The 16,642-nt window shown below is 41.0% G+C and overlaps 1 protein-coding gene across 13 annotated transcripts in view; it reads right to left on the bottom strand.

Moving 5' to 3' along the window:
* MYO16 (myosin XVI) overlaps window positions 1-16,642 on the bottom strand; it is a 602,174-nt gene that overhangs the window by 244,350 nt on the left and 341,182 nt on the right. For 12 of the 13 annotated variants that reach the window (XM_075129773.1, XM_075129766.1, XM_048854910.2 and 9 more), the window contains 2 exons: window positions 8,687-8,792; window positions 377-494 (listed from right to left, as the gene is read on the bottom strand). In XM_075129773.1, coding sequence (XP_074985874.1) covers window positions 377-494; window positions 8,687-8,792 — 224 coding nt within the window. The remainder of the gene's footprint in view (window positions 1-376; window positions 495-8,686; window positions 8,793-16,642) is intronic. The other variant, XM_075129760.1, reaches the window with a different exon arrangement.

Genomic DNA, 16,642 nt, shown 5'->3' with positions numbered 1-16,642 from the left:
AATAGATCATGTTATTTTTTTAAACCATAAACATATATAGAAATATAGTTTCCTTTGAAATATAGGAGGTATTCCACAAATTTTCCTTGTGTTTATCTGCCCTCTAGTGGTTAAATAGAACAGATAGCTTCTTTTTAATACTGTACTTATGATTCCCGCTACTGATTGGCTAATAATTACACAAATGCTACTATTTTTATAATTTTGTCTTCTTTGCATCATACCACAATTCCACTTGTCTCATCTGCCTATTATGTCTGGTCTTTTGGACAATTAACATTTTGAGTCAGGGACCATTATTTTCTATATGCCTAGCATAATGGGACTCAGCATTTATAAGTCCTCTAGATGCAACCATAATATAAATAATACTTACCTCCAGTTAATACTTTTTTCTTCTCACAGAACTGCAGCTCAAAATATTTTATAAAACAGCTGGACAAATTATTCAGGGTTGTTTTAGCATGTCCAAAAGCCTCCAAGATACAGTTTACCTGCAATAAAATATAAAGGTAGTGAAGTGGCAATATGACAGGAAGTAAACAGGAAAGAGTTTCAATGTGTTTCAGTGGCAACTGTTGGGTGAATAGTACTTGAAATCAGGCCAGTTATTTGTGTGCCTATATAGCGCTTTTATTTCTGAAACTCTTTGCCAAGGTTCATAGGGAAATAAGGAGGGCTCAAAGGACAAAGCCTTTGTAAGAGAGACAAATTGGGTGAAGTGATATCTTTTATTGGACCAACTTCTGTTGGTGAAAGAGACAAGCTCAAAGGAAACCTGCACATTACCTTCAAAAGATGAGCCTGGGAGCTTAAAATAACAACTTTGTTAGACAGTAAAAATCATGGACTCAGTAAAGACTCCAGATTACGGCTAATTTTAACAATTTGTAACCCTCTAATACTCCTTTGTCCTAGGACTGCAGTGATACTAACTGCCCACTTCACTCTGAATGGTCTCTTGCAACATATGTTAACTCCTTATGCTTAAGAATCCGTTCCACCTTGTGTTTAGCTGTGACACTCTGAGTGCCTTTCCCAGACCTGAAGAAGAGCTCTGTGTAACCTCCAAAGCTTGTCTCTCTCACCAACAGAAGGTGGTCCAATAAAAGATATTACCTCGCTGACCTTGTCTCTCTCTAATATCCTGGCACCAGCAAGGCTACAACAACACTGCAAAAAACCTTTGTTGACAGACAGTGGTAGAGATCAGGAGGTAGAGCCACATCCTAGAAATAAAAAGTCACTTACCCTAGTTTTACACTAACACAACTCCATTGGGTCAGGTTCTCTGATGTACCAGTATCTGCCGGTTGTGGCTTCCTGATTCTCAGGCTCGCTGCATGCCAGTTGTGGCCCTGACATGCTTTAGAGCAGCCTCAGAGATGATCTAAAGAACACCAGCAGGCTATGGCTCCCCATGTAGTAACATTTCAGCTATGTTCCCTCCCATCCCTGACATGATTGCTTGGGGGCTGCAAAAGGGGTTGTCATAAATATAAAGGGAAGGGTAAACCCCTTTAAAATCCCCCCTGGCCAGAGGAAAAATTGTCTCACCTGTAAAGGGTTAAGAAGCTAAAGGTAACCTCGCTGGCACCTGACCAAAATGACCAATTAGGAGACAAGATACTTTCAAAAGCTGGGAGGAGGGAGAGAAACAAAGGGTCTCTGTCTATATGCTGCTTTTGCCGGGGATAGACCAGGAATGGAGTCTTAGAACTTTAGTAAGTAATCTAGCTAGGTATGTGTTAGATTATGATTTTTTTAAATGACTGAGAAAAGAATTGTGCTGAATAGAATGACTATTTCTGTCTGTGTGTCTTTTTTGTAACTTAAGGTTTTGCCTAGAGGGATTCTCTATGTTTTTGAATCTAATTACCCTGTAAGGTATCTACCATCCTGATTTTACAAGGGTGATTCCTTTACTTCTATTTACTTCTATTTCTATTAAAAGTCTTCTTGTAAGAAAACTGAATGCTTTTTCATTGTTCTCAGATCCAAGGGTTTGGGTCTGTGGTCACCTATGCAAATTGGTGAGGATTTTTACCAAACCTTTCCCAGGAAGTGGGGTGCAAGGGTTGGGAGGATTTTGGGGGGAAAGACGTGTCCAAACTATGTTTCCCAGTAAACCCAGTTAGAGTTTGGTGGTGGCAGTGGATATTCCAAGGACGAAGGACAAAATTAATTTGTACCTTGGGGAAGTTTTAACCTAAGCTGGTTAAAGTAAGCTTAGGAGGTTTTCATGCAGGTCCCCACATCTGTACCCTAGAGTTAGAGTGGAGGAGGAACCTTGACGGGGTACCACAGAAACCGGCTGTGCTGGCTATGTGCCAGTTGGGGACCTCCCCAGATGGGAAAACCTAGCAGCTTTATGGCCCCTGTGCACCATTAGACTATCACAAAGGGGCTGGAGTGAGGGAGAGGATCTGGCTTATTGACTTCAAATAGAGTTACTCCTGATTTACACCAGTGTAAGAAAGATGAATCCAGCTCAGCTTTTTTTTTTTTTTTTTTGGCAGCTCTCTATAAATGCATTTCCTTGATCCAACTTACTGGGCAAATTATTTTTTTAAACAATATATTTTGCAGAGTGAAAATAAGTTTCACTTTTCTCTCACACAAACAAATGACTGGTATATATATAACATGCAGTGGCAAATCCAGGTGCCATTTTTACACATTTTTAAAATATATTTGGTTAAAAAGTCTTACAATAAAAGTGTATTTTCTCATTTGGTTGAGCAAGGATTTGTGTGACTCCCTGTGAATTTAAGTCACTATATATCATATAGTTACATAGAATCATAGGACTGGAAGGGACCTCGAAAGGCCATCTAGTCCAGTCCCCTGCACTCATGGCAGGATTAAGTATTATCTAAACTATCCCTTTAGTATGTTTTTTTTTAACTAGATGGAGAGCCTGACTCAGAACTAATTTGCACCTTGCATTGTCATTTGCACCTTGGAAAACTTGGGTATAATGCACTACTACTATTTTATTACACAAAAGTGCAAGGCTGTAGAAAATCATGCCTAAGGTTGTGTGTCTGTCATGGAAGTCATGACTTTCCGTGACCAGCGTGACTTCTGCAGCGGCCAGTACGGCAGGCCTGTGGGCCTCCTGAGCAGCTCGGGCAGCCCCTGGGCCAGCTGCACCAGCTGCTACAAGGGCAGTCTTGGGCCACTGTGCCCCCCACCAGCAGCAGCAGGAGTTTGGGTATGGGAGGGGGTGAGGACTCCGGACACTGCTTAGCTTGGGGAAGCGGCGATGTCCCTTGGCTCTGTCCTAAGCGGAGGTGTGGCCAGTGGGGCTCTGTGCACTACTGCCACTCGCAGGCACTGCCCCTGCAGCTCCCACTGGCCACGGTTCCTGGCCAATGGGAGCTACAGAGCCAGTGCTCAGGGTGGGGGCAGCGCGCAGAGCTCCACTGGACGAGCCTCCGTCTAGGAGCCAAGGGACCTTGACGGGGGACCTTGGGGGGAGGGATAGCTCAGTGGTTTGAGCATTGGCCTGCTAAACCCAGGGTTGTGAGTTCAATCCTTGAGGGGGCCATTTAGGGATCTGGGGCAAAAATTGGGGATTGGTCCTGCTTTGAGCAGGGGGTTGGACTAGATGATCTCCTGAGGTCCCTTCCAACCCTGATATTCTATGATTCTATGACATGTCGCCACTTCCGGGGAGCCATGCGGAGCCAGGTAGGGAGCCTGCCAGCCCCGACAACCCGTCCGCGCAGCAGCAGCAGGTGTCCTGCATTGTGCGCTGCTGCTCGCCCCCACCCCAGCGCCAGTAGTCAGGGGTATATAGTACAAGTCGTGGACAGGTCACGGGCCATCAATTTTTGTTTACTGCCCATGACCTGTCCATGTCTTTTACTAAAAATACCAGTGACTAAAACGTATCCTTGAAATATTACAAATTTAATTAGCTATTTGTCCAGTAGATGGCAGCAGAAAATTGGCTAATTTAGTTCTGTAACTTCAGCAGGATTACATCAAGGATGAATTTGGCCAAGTGAAACTAATTCCACACTTGTGTAAAGACATACAACTCTACTGACTTTAATAGAGTTATGCATAGCTGCTGCATATATGAATTTAGCTCATCATGCTTACCAGTACTTCCTAAAAAGTAAATTAAAGCGAAAACCAAATTTGCCCTCCTATGTATGTGCTCATTTACTTTTTATGGAAAGCATCTTAACTGATCTGAATTGCACCTGCATGATTGTTGACAGAAGTTGGCCCAATGACAGAGACCAAGTCAGTGTCAGAGTCAGGAGCAGAACCCAAGTTTCCTGACTCCGATTCCTGTTCCGTAGTCACTGGACCATGCTGGTCATTTTCCCAGTTACTTATTCTCTGAGTCCTCCAGTTCTTCTTATTTATTTAAACTGAACTGTAGGAAAGGAAAAGCCATAGAAGATCTGATCTTGATTTTGAAATCATAACTGAGTTAAAATACAGGAGGAGGATTTATGGGCCAGGCAAATCAGTGTAGGTCCACTGAAGTCAGTGGAGTTATTCTGATGTACACCAGCTTTAGATTTGACCCATTGTGTTTAACATAATGAACTAAGGCTTTGTTACTTGTATATAACTATGCTAGTACAACATCAAACAGGAGAATTTAAATGCACAAAACTGAAAAGTTACAGTTCCCTCTCTAACATTAACACAGTTTCATTGATCATCTATATTAAAGCATGTATTTTAAAAAGTATTGCCAGTGATTCAGACCTCTCTGTGTGATAACAGTGCAATGCAATAAAGTAAACACTGCTCTGAAAACTTTAATATTTGAATTTCCAGACTGTGGCTTTGTTTGAATGTATAATGCCTGAAGTAAATTCAGTTGTGCTTATTTCAATGTAATCAGATTTCAATACACAACTATTGAAATATGAATGTAGGTGTGTTTTCCAATAACCAGACATCAGTAGGACTCCTAACTCATCGGCATGTGAATGTACAAGATATGTATCTGCACATCTGTAGCTTCTCATTTGCAAATAATCACTGATGACAATAAACATTATCTATTTGTGTCAGTTGTACTTGGCCAGTGTTTCTCTATCTAGAACGCAGCATGAATATTTCAGAAAGAAAATAGTGTGTTTTGAATAACCTGTGTGTCAGTTTCAAATGCTATTGCAAAAAACCCCCCAAAATTAGCAAATATCTCATTTTTATTGAAGATTATGCATATGACAAGTTTGTGTTCCAAAACAATGACAGTTTGAGCTCAGTTTAAGTGGTGATGGTGAGCGAGGGAGAGACTGACAAGTTTTTTAAAAGCAGAACATTCAGAAATCAGAAATGACTGCATGGATTGCAGATTAAAACATTTCAAATATTATTACTATGACTGTTCTTATTTGTATTCCCATAGCACATAGGAGCCCTCATCATGGTCCAGGATCCCATTGTGCTAGGCACAGTAAAAACACAGAACAGTCCCTGGTGCAAATAGTTTACAGTGTAAGACAAGAGTCAACAGATGGATACAAACAGACAAATGGGGGGAGTATACGTAAACAATGAGACAATATTGGTCAATATAGTAGGCAGCGGAGCTGAGTCCAAGCATGAGTCATTTAGCCCAAAAGGTCATTTTGGAAACAGTTATAAAAGTCCAAAAAAGAGTGGTTTAGACTGGAGTGTCCATCTGAACTTTAACCATCTGTGTTCCTGCTGTAACAGTATGATAGGTGAGTTGTGCTGTCCAGTTGAATGAAAACTTTGGATTTAGTATTTACTGTCACAGAAATAGATTCTGCTGTTGGACAGAAGTGGCCAGTTCCCATGCTTTCCTGTTTCCAAATAATCACTGATGGAAGGGTTGTCTATTTGTGTGAGTTGCACTTCAAACTTCAGTGAGGTTTTTACCCACGAAAGCTTATGCTCAAATATACCTATTAGTCTTTAAGGTGCCACCGGACTCCTTGTTGTTTTTGTTAGAGAATAGTAATGATAGTACTGTATGTATCACCAAGACACAGTGATTTCCCTTAAAACTTTCCAATTTTGTCTCCTATAAGATTACTTCAGATACCGCAGTATTTTTTATACTTGGCAGAAGGAATACCAGGAGGGAGAAGGTGGGTGAGGAAGCTTGAAAGCTTGTCTCTCTCACCGACAGAAGTTGGTCCAATAAAAGATATTACCTCACTCACGTTCTCTCTCTAATGTACTGGGACCAACAATGCTACGGCAATACTACATATAAGGAACACCACAGACACAGATGGAACCTTATTTAGTTATCAAAGGCAATAGGAATGTTTTTAAGGGAGAGCACTGTACTATAGACATTTCCTATATGTAGAAGCAAGGATGAAAATCAAAATGACCAAAAACCATATTAGCAAAGCTGGCTTCCACATGTGGGCAAGACTCACCAGCCAGACACCCAGGAAAGAATTCTCTGTAGTAATTCAGATTCCAAACCATCTAACATCCCATCACAGGCCATTGGGCATATCTACCACTGATAGTTGAAGATCAATTAATTGCCAAAATTAGGCTATCCCATCATATCATCCCCTCCATAAATTTATCAAGCTTAGTCTTGAAGCCAGATATGTCTTTTGCCCCTATTGCTTCCCTTGGAAGGCTGTTCCAGAACTTCACTCTGATGGTTAGAAACCTTTGGCTAATTTCAAGTCTAAACTTCCTGATGGCAAGTTTATATCCATTTGTTCTTGTGTCCACATTGGTACTGAGCTTAAATAATTCTTCTCCCTCTGTGGTATTTATCCCTCTGATATATTTATAGAGAGCAATCATATCTCCTCTCAGCCTTCTTTTGGTTAGGCTAAACAAGCCAAGCTCCTTGAGTCTCCTTTCATAAGCCAGGTTTTCCATTCCACGGATCATCCTAGTAGACCCTTCTCTGTACCTGTTCCAGTTTGAAATCATCTTTCTTAAACATGGGAGATCAGAACTGCACACAATATTCCAGATGAGGTCTCACCAGTGCCTTGTATAATGGTACTAACACCTTCTTATCTCTACTGGAAATACCTCTCCTGAGCCATCCCAAGACCGCATTAGCTTTTTTTCATGTCCATATCACATTGGCAGCTCACAGTCATCCCGTGATCAACCAATACCCCGAGGTCCCTCTCCTCCTCTGCTACTTCCAAGTGATGCGTCCCCAGTTTATAACAAAAATTCTTGTTATTAATCCCTAAATGCATGACCTTGCACTTTTCACTATTAAATGTCATCCTATTACTATTACTCCAGTTTACAAGGTCATCCAGATCTTCCTGTATGATATCCCAGTCCTTTTCTGTATTGGCAATACTCCCAGCTTTGTGTCATCCGCAAACTTTATTAGCACATTCCCGCTTTTTGTGCTAAGGTCAGTAATAAAAAGATTAAATAAGATTGGTCCCAAAACCGATCCCTGAGGAACTCCAGTAGTAACCTCTTTCCAGCCTGACAGTTCATCTTTCAGTGTGACCCGTTGTAGTCTCCCCTTTAACCAGTTCCTTATCCACTTTTCAATTTCCATATTGAGCCCCATCTTTTCCAATTTAGCTAATAATTCCCCATGTGGAACCGTATCAAATACCTTACTGAAATCGAGGTAAATTAGATCCACTGCATTTCCTTTGTCTAAAAAATCTGTTACCTTCTCAAAGAAGGAGATCAGGTTGGTTTGACATGATCTACCTTTTGTAAAACCATGTTGTATTTTGTCCCAATTACCATTGACCTCAATGTCCTTAACTACTTTCTCCTTCAAAAATTTTTCCAAGACCTTACATACTACAGATGTTAAACTAACAGGCCTGTAGTTACCCGGATCACTTTTTTTCCCTTTCTTAAAAATAGGAACTATGTTAGTAATTCTCCAGTCATACGGTACAACCCCTGAGTTTACAGATCCATTAAACATTTTTGCTAATGGGCTTGCAATTTCATGTGCCAGTTCCTTTAATATTCTTGGATGAAGATTATCTGGGCCCCCTGATTTAGTCCCATTAAGCTGTTCAAGTTTGGCTTCTACTTCGGATGTGGTAATATCTACCTCCATATCCTCCTTCCCAATTGTTATCCTACCATTATCCCTAAGCTCATCATTAGCCTCATTAAAGACTGAGGCAAAGTATTTGTTTAGATATTAGGCCATGCCTAGACTATCCTTAACCTCCACTCCATCCTCAGTGTTTAGCGGTCCCACTTCTTTCTTTGTTTTCTTCTTATTTATATAGCTATAGAACCTTTTACTATTGGTTTTAATTCCCTTTGCAAGGTCCAGCGCTACATGGCTTTTGGCCTTTCTCACTTTATCCCTACATGTTCTGACCTCAGTAAGATAGCTTTCCTTGCTAATCCCTCCCATCTAGCACTCCTTGTAGGCTTTCTGCTTTTTCTTAATCACCTCTCTAAGATGCTTGCTCATCACTCTTGGTCTACAACTCCTGCCTATGAATTTTTTCCCCTTTCTTGAGATGTGGACTTCTGATAGTTTTTGCAACTTTGACTTGAAGTAATTCCAGGCCTCCTCCACCTTTAGATCAACAAAGCACCTAAAATATTTCAATAGCTAGGGCAGGATCATGCCCTATGTAAGTATGCCTGTGGAATTCACAATTTCCCTCTAAGTAAAAATCTCTTTTCTTGGTCAAAATACATATTGATGCTATGTTCTGAAACAGCTCAAAATGCTACTTACATGTTTTACCTTTGAATCAAAGGTACACCTGCTGGAACTGGATCTGCATGTCAGGTGCTTCACTATTTGTTTGCAGGCTTCAGTTTTCCCAGAACCACGTTCTCCACTGCAGAAAGGAGGGAAGGGAGAAAAAGGCCACTGTTTAATTTTTTGTCTCAGTTTTATACATTACATTATTTACATGCTCTGTTATCCCTACTGGAGTGGACACTCCAGACAAATGTTAATTCCTAATAGAGGCATTATTAGGAAATAATATTATCATTAAATAATCTGGATATTAAATACTCATGAACACCACATAAAAGACAAACTGGCTCATAGTCTATGATTACAGACACTAGCCAATATATGCACAATCATAGAATCATAGAATATCAGGGTTGGAAGGGACCTCAGGAGGTCATCTAGTCCAACCCCCTGCTCAAAGTAGGACCAATCCCCAACTAAATCATCCCAGCCAGGGCTTTGTCAAGCCTAACCTTAAAAATCTCAAAGGAAGGAGACTCCACCACCTCCCTAGGTAATGCATTCCAGTGTTTCACCACCCTCTTAGTGAAAAAGTTTTTCCTAATATCCAACCTAAACTTCCCCCACTGCAACTTGAGACCATTACTCCTTGTTCTGTCATCTGCTACCACTGAGAACAGTCTAGATCCATCCTCTTTGGAACCCCCTTTCAGGTAGCGGAAAGAAGCTATCAAATCCCCCCTCATTCTTCTCTTCTGCAGACTAAACAATCTCAGTTCCCTCAGTCTCTCCTCATAAGTCATGTGTTCCATCCCCTAATCATTTTTGTTGCCCTCTGCTGGACTCTTTCCAATTTTTCCACATCCTTCTAGTTGTGTGGGTCCCAAAACTGGACACAGTACTCCAGATGAGGCCTCACCAATGTCGAATAGAGGTGAATGATCACGTCCCTCGATCTGCTGGCAATGCCCCTACTTATACAGCCCAAAATGCTGTTAGCCTTCTTGGCAACAAGGGCACACTGTTGACTTATATCCAGCTTCTCTTCCACTGTAACCCCTAAGTCCTTTTCTGCAGAACTGCTCCCTAGCCATTCGGTCCTTAGTCTGTAGCGGTGCATGGGATTCTTCTGTCCTAAGTGCAGGACTCTGCACTTCTCCTTGTTGAACCTCATCAGATTTCTTTTGGCCCAATCCTCTAATTTGACTAGAGATTTTCCACTTGTCCTCAGATTAGCAAAGAGACAGTCAAAAGTTGAAGTTCTTATCCTCTGTAGTGTTCTAATAACAATGCTGTTACCTTTCCTTTTAATGAGCCCAACAATGTGATCATACCAATGCCAAGCTACCTGGGGCTTTGTGTTTGAAGGGGGATGGGAGTGGCAAAGGTGAGAAGAAAAGAAAGAGATGGAAAATTACAAGGAGAATGAGGAATGGAAGAGAAAGAGAATGAAGAAAAAGACAGCACAGCCCAAAGTTGGCTGACATATGGCACGCTGACATGCTAGCAATTTTCCTTTTGCTATGTTACCCTGCTCTCTATGAAAGCTGCAGAGTAAAATTTACGGCTCCCCAATCTCTGAAGTGCTACATACTCAGACTTCAGAGATTATGAATATAGTTTCATTTCATTCCTTGCACATGGAGAAGAATAAACGAAGAATGGGAGGGAAGTACTGGGCAAAGAAAACAGGTTATGGGATGTAGGAACAAGAAGGTGCGGAGGAGACAGAAGAGAAGGGGAAAAGGAAGTGACACCACAATATCAGCAAGGAAATAAACACAACAGAAATAAAAGAGTGGAAAGGAGAAAGACCAGGAGAAGAAAAATACAGAATTAAAAATCCATAGTATCACCAATATGCATGGATACTGAGGCAAGCCCAATTTGAAAAGCTATGAAGGGACCATGCAGAGCACACATTTCTCAATAGACAATTGAATCAAGTAAACTTCAGTTATGACTACAGAAAGGTGAGCAACTACATATACCCTCCCGCTTTACTTATCTATCAAGCTAACTTTAAAAAACTGTTTCTACAACAGCCCATGAAAATGTCATAACTATAATGGTTACGGCAGGTGATGAGCCTGTTGCCTATTGAGGGAACCATGTGACCTTCAGTCTCGTTCCTGGTGTCATTGGCAGATGAACAGAAGAGATTTTGGCATATATTACTAGTTTGTAGAATACAACCCTTCCCCCTGCTGCCACTTCAAGCCTGGAGAAGACAAGGATACAAAAAGTGTGCAGAGGAAGAAAAAAAAGAGAAAAGGGCTTTATAAAGAGTCAGGAACTTTGACAGGGGCCTCGCAGCCCATCTCTATGGTGTATGCACACAGATCCTGTACATATGACAATATTTGCCTAGTGATCTCCTGTCCTAGATGGCAAGACTGTCCTTTTCTCTGAATCTATGCAGAATGAGACTGCCTTTGCTATTTATGGTTTTTCACTAATTTAAACTATTGTTGTTTTAATCTTGTAATTTTCTATCATCATTTAGAGTCTGATCCTGCATTCTTTGTACACCCAAAGCTCCTACTGAAGTGGATGGGAGTTTTTGGCTGTGCAGGGGTTTCAGAAGCCTTGCATGTCTTTTATGCAAAGCACCTAAAATACTTCAGTAGCTAACATTTTTTTAAAAAAATCACCACTGAAGTCAAGGAGTTCATTGGCATACCTAATCTGGGTTTAACATCCCTGTGGGATTGACAGAGTAAAGTCTGCAACATAAATGCACTATCCAAGGCTCCAGTCATCAGCATTTGGTTTCCTGGAAAGTTTCTCCTGGAAAATCTGATGCTATTCAAGGTTGTTTTCTGAAATCTGCCTGGTCCCAGATAATTTAATACCCTGCAAGGTAATAATTTCTGTATTCACTAATGCATTAGTTTGCAAGAAAGGGGTTGGAAACAAAAAAGTTTCTTAATCAGACCCCACTGTATTCATTTTAATGATCTTAAAAAATCAGTCCTGCAAAAGGTCAGTGAACTTCTGCTAGTGGCATAAACTGTATGGAAAGGTCAAAGTAATAGCCGTGCTAAGGCCATGAAAACTCATGTTTGATTTACCAAGTAGCAGAAAGTGTACCGGCATGGAGAGTCATTTAAGTGTTTCAGTGAATGTAAGTTTAATCACATGCATTCATGTTAACATAATAAATATCACATACAGGGATTTTCCCTTAGCAGAAATCTCTGTAAGGGGTGGAAGGGTTAACCACTGAATAGAACTCCAAGCTGTAGCAGGAACTGGTTCTGTGGGACAAAGGGACAAGCACAGTAGCAATAACGGCAGCTTTGAAACTGCATTTGCATCAGAAGAAGAGGAGAAGTTGCAAGCAGCACCACATACTCTAAGGTACATGGAAGCACAAAAGGTCTACTGGGAGTAAAAACAACAACCCCAATCCTCTCTTTTCCCCTTCCCAAACACCTCCTCCCAACAAAGTTCTGCCTTCTTTGAAAAAGCTCCAAAATAACCCAGGCTGCATGTTTTATTTCAGTAGCCCACAATGTGCTAGGTGCGGTGCAGACACACAAAAGGCAAATGCTGCACCACAGAGCTTACAACCTAAAGAGCAAGGATCAGACAAACGTGCGGGAAATTATACCAAACTCTGTATAACCAAAGCTGTCAGAGGGACACGAGGCACATGTCTCGTTTGTTTTTCTATACCTATATCTACATATAAAATCCATCTCTTCACAGTCATTGTATTTTTATTCTCCCTTTTCTCTTCTTTTTTATTTCTTCTTCTTGCCCCCTACCTCTGACCACTCCTGTTTCTCACACTGAACACTCTTTCTCCAATCTGGCTTCCTTGCTCCAACCCCACCCCCACCCCCGATCTAAAGCTGAGTGTAAGAAGCTGATATCATAGGGAATCAAAGCAACTACATAATTAGAAGACAGCCTCAATGGTCTCAAACATCTTTCTAACGTGTCTAAAGATATTGGTGGGTTTGCTGGAGATTGGGGCAGAGCCCTCATGTCTTTTCTTGTCTGTCTTCCCAGAGCCCTTCAGTCACTTCCTGCTGGTGATGGGATGTTGGTACTTCATGATTAGGGTCCCACCAAATTCACAGCCAGGAAAAAAGCACCACAGACTGTGAAATCTGGTCTTTTGTGTGCTTTTACCCTATACTATACAGATTTCATGGGAGAGACCAGAGTTTCTTGAATTGGGGGTCCTGACCCAAAAGGGAGTTGTCGGAGGGTCGCAAGGTTACTTTAGGGAGGTCGTGGTATTGCCACCCTTACTTCTGTGCTGCGTTCAGAAGTGGGTGGCGAGAGAGCGGCGGCTGTTGGCGAGGTGCCCAACTCTGAAGGCAGAGCCCTGCCAGGAGCAGTGCAGAAGTAGGGGTGGCAATACCATACCATGCCTCCCTTGCTTCCGTGCTGCTGCCTTCCGAACTGGATGGCTGGAGACTGGCGGCTGCTGACTGAGGGCCCAGCTCTGAAGGCAGCAGCGCAGAGTAAGGGTGACAGTACCCTACCAGGCCATCCTTACTTCTGCACTGCTGCTGGCGGCGGCTCTGCCTTCAGAGCTGGGCTCCTGACCATCAGTCGCTGCTCTCTCGCCACCCCGTTCTGAACTCAGCGCCACCGCCTGCAGCAGTGCAGAAGTAAGGGTAGCAATACCGCAACCCCCCCTACAATAATCTTGTGACCCCCCCACACACACACCTCTTTTTTGGGTGAAGACTCCTACAATTTCAACACTGTGACATCTCAGATTTAAATAGCTGAAATCATTAAATTTACTATTTTAAAAATCCTATGACCCTGAAATTGACCAAAGTAGATCGTGAATTTGGTAGGCCCTAAATCATGATTCCTTTACCCTCATCTTTGTAGTAGGCATTTTTCAAAGGGTCAGTAACAATGCTGTATCACAGTGTTCTTAGGGGATAAGAAGCAGCCGTAGTGGGACATTATGTTTTACATAAGCCACGATTCCATATATGTACTTGGTGTTAGTTAGCATAGAAACCTACTTAACATAACAGTCACCTCTTTGTGGGGTCTGTTACAGAACAGACACCCCAATTTAGGGAGTAAGAGCACATTTAGCGAATGCTCCCAAACAGCAAAATGAAGAGCTTCTGCAGCCTGGACCTGAAAGGAATCGACTCCACTACACAAACATCCAGTATTTTATAATCACCATTTCTGGCTAAGGACAGTTGTAGTAATGGTGGCACACTTAGTACTGTACCCCACCCTCTTTATTTGCTGTTTCATCCTTACGTTTCTGCCTTCACACTTAAGTGGCAGCACTAGCATTCTCCCTTTATGACAGCACTACCTCGCAAATCCTCTGTCTTCCTCAATGCTATGGCCACTAGCAGAAAAAAACAATAGCAAACCTCAGGCATTACTTGTCCTCTGGTGCTATCATCTTGTTATTCTCTCATATCAAGACAAAATACAGATCCTCTCACTTCACCGCACAGAAGATCGATCAAGTTATCAGAAATAGGACAGCAGTGACTCTGCAGTCTTTTCCATAGTGGAGAATGCTAGTGAGCAAAAAGTTTTTCTGAACAATCATAAATCAAAGTTCTAAACAATCATAAATCAAATCAAGCAAAGCTTTAGATGTTAGCACCTCTGAAAAGCAGGCCCCAAGTAACTTGTAATCCATTAATCCCAAATCCTGGTTTAGGGGTACAATCCTTAAAATTTTGCAGCCAAATATTTGCACTCAGCAACATTTAGCTGGTTGACTATGTCCTGAGATTTGAATACACTATTCTAAGAAATTATTATTCAGTTTCTTTAATCCCAGAGTTCATTTCCTAACAGTAGTTTCCTTAAAGAAGGGCTTTCCAGGATCAGTGGGCTTTTTCACCAAGTCTTTTCTAGAATTGGAGAATTCCAGGAAATGTTAAAATGTAACTAACACATCCTCCATATATATTTTTCAGTTTTTACCAAAAAACCACTACAAGTCCATGTGCACGCTTCCATGCAGGCAATACAACATTGGCATAATGAAGACTTTCAGCACAATGATATAAGAGCAAAAATACATCATCCTCTACCTCCCAGACAAAAATGTGAACAGATAAACTTTGCACCATGCCCTGAAGGTTAACAAAATCAGGCTTTGATGAGCCTATCATCTGGTTTATTTCTACAAATGTATGTCCAATAGGAAGAGCTGAAGGAGAAGGGGGGAAATCTAGCTCTGAATAGTTCATTTCTGAGCAAGCAGTATGCTGGATACTGGCAAATCAAGAGAATTGCTGTTAGGCCATGCGGAACAGTTTGTTTATGTACACAGGGATGCCCCTTGAATCCTCTGGAGAGATCTTGATGAAACTTCCATGAAATTGAAATCCTCTCCCAAAGGTTTCTAGGGATAGCAGACTTATTTTTTTCCTTAGTGATAGGACGCTTTCCCACGCCAGTCAGCAATAACTTCAGTGGGCACCATTGTAGTACACAGACTACCTGGGTAGCTTCAGGATGCCAGCAGCAACTGTGCCTTTGCTGCCTTTGTTACCCTCAAGAGTGAGGTATCAGCTCACACCACCATTACCCATGGAAAATGGTGCCAGCATTCAGTGCCATTGCCCAGTACTTATAGTTTCATGTTTCCAAGCAAATCTGTCTTCATTTCTCCCATCCGTGGCAGGTCACACTCACCATGGCTGGTGCTGCACAAGCATTTTAATTGCACAAGCATTTTAAATGCACAAGCACTCCAAAGTGTCAATAAACATATCTTTTTACAGCTTTATGGGACCAAGAGAAGGAATTTCAGTATTTTCAGTTTCACTTTCTGTTGTAACTCTCCTGACAATGGTACCTCTGTTTTTTTTTTCATCTGTAGCTGCTGCTGCATTCATATCATTGTAAATCCAAAAATACTGCATTTATTTAAATGATATTAATTCATATTTACACCAGTGTATAGATCACATTTCTGACCTATGTGTTGACTCCATTGTACGTAGAAATATAAATAAGCTTTTTGAGGAAATCTGTGGAAACGTCATATAATGGGTACCACTGTTCCCTGCGTGTAAGAGGCATATTTCCTACATTAAACATGGAACTTATCTGCTCTAGAGGAGAAGTTGCATTACTTCTACTTTTGATGTTCTCCTGTGGTTCTAGGAGATTTTAAATGTGTGGGTTTAAATTTCTGATCAACAAGAATTTTCTGGATACAAAAGTGGAAACGTCCTGTACACAGAAAAATGTCTGCTGCCCAATTGTGTTGTCATCACATGAGACAAACTCCTATTAATTTGAATAAAGGGGGGAGAGGAGGATACAGCTCTTTCAAATAAATAAATAAATAAATAAATATCTGAATGCAGTGCTTATGAAAGCTACTAGGTAGACATCCTTCGAGAATAAAGTACTCACAGAACTGCTGCAACATAGCAGTGACAATGCAAACCTCTGCACAATTCCCAACCAACGTGTTTCACTCCTAACCCTTTCAATCCTTGGCCTCACTGTTGTAAACAATAATGCTACCTCGTAGGAATGAGGAATCTCTATGTGGTTCAAGGTTTTGCAAACTTCAGAAATATTTTTCAAAACATTTGAGTTTCATAAACCAAATATGAGTTTTAATTTAAACCAACAAAATAGAAGACACTGCTTTACAAAAAGAAGAAAATAATGAAAAATATTTTTGTGCTACTTTGGGAAATATGACAAACATAACCAAGCTGACAAATAATGGGTGTCAATGGATTACACCGAGTACTGATGATGCACACATAAAAATTAGGGCTGTTGATTAATCGAAATTAACTCACGCGATTAACTCAAAAAAATTAATCACAATTAAAAAAATGAATCAAACTGTTAAGCAATAGAATACCAATTGAAATATATTAAATGTTTTTGGATGTTTTTCTTCACTTTCAAATATTGATTTCAATTACCACACAGATTACAAAGTGTACAGTGCTCACTTTATATTATTTTTATTACAAATATTTGCACTGTAAA

This window comes from Caretta caretta, chromosome 1, assembly GCF_965140235.1.
Source record: "Caretta caretta isolate rCarCar2 chromosome 1, rCarCar1.hap1, whole genome shotgun sequence".
Lineage (NCBI taxonomy): Eukaryota > Metazoa > Chordata > Testudines > Cheloniidae > Caretta > Caretta caretta.
The sequence above is the reverse complement of the archived record's forward strand: the minus strand, read 5'-3'. Positions and strand labels throughout refer to the sequence as shown.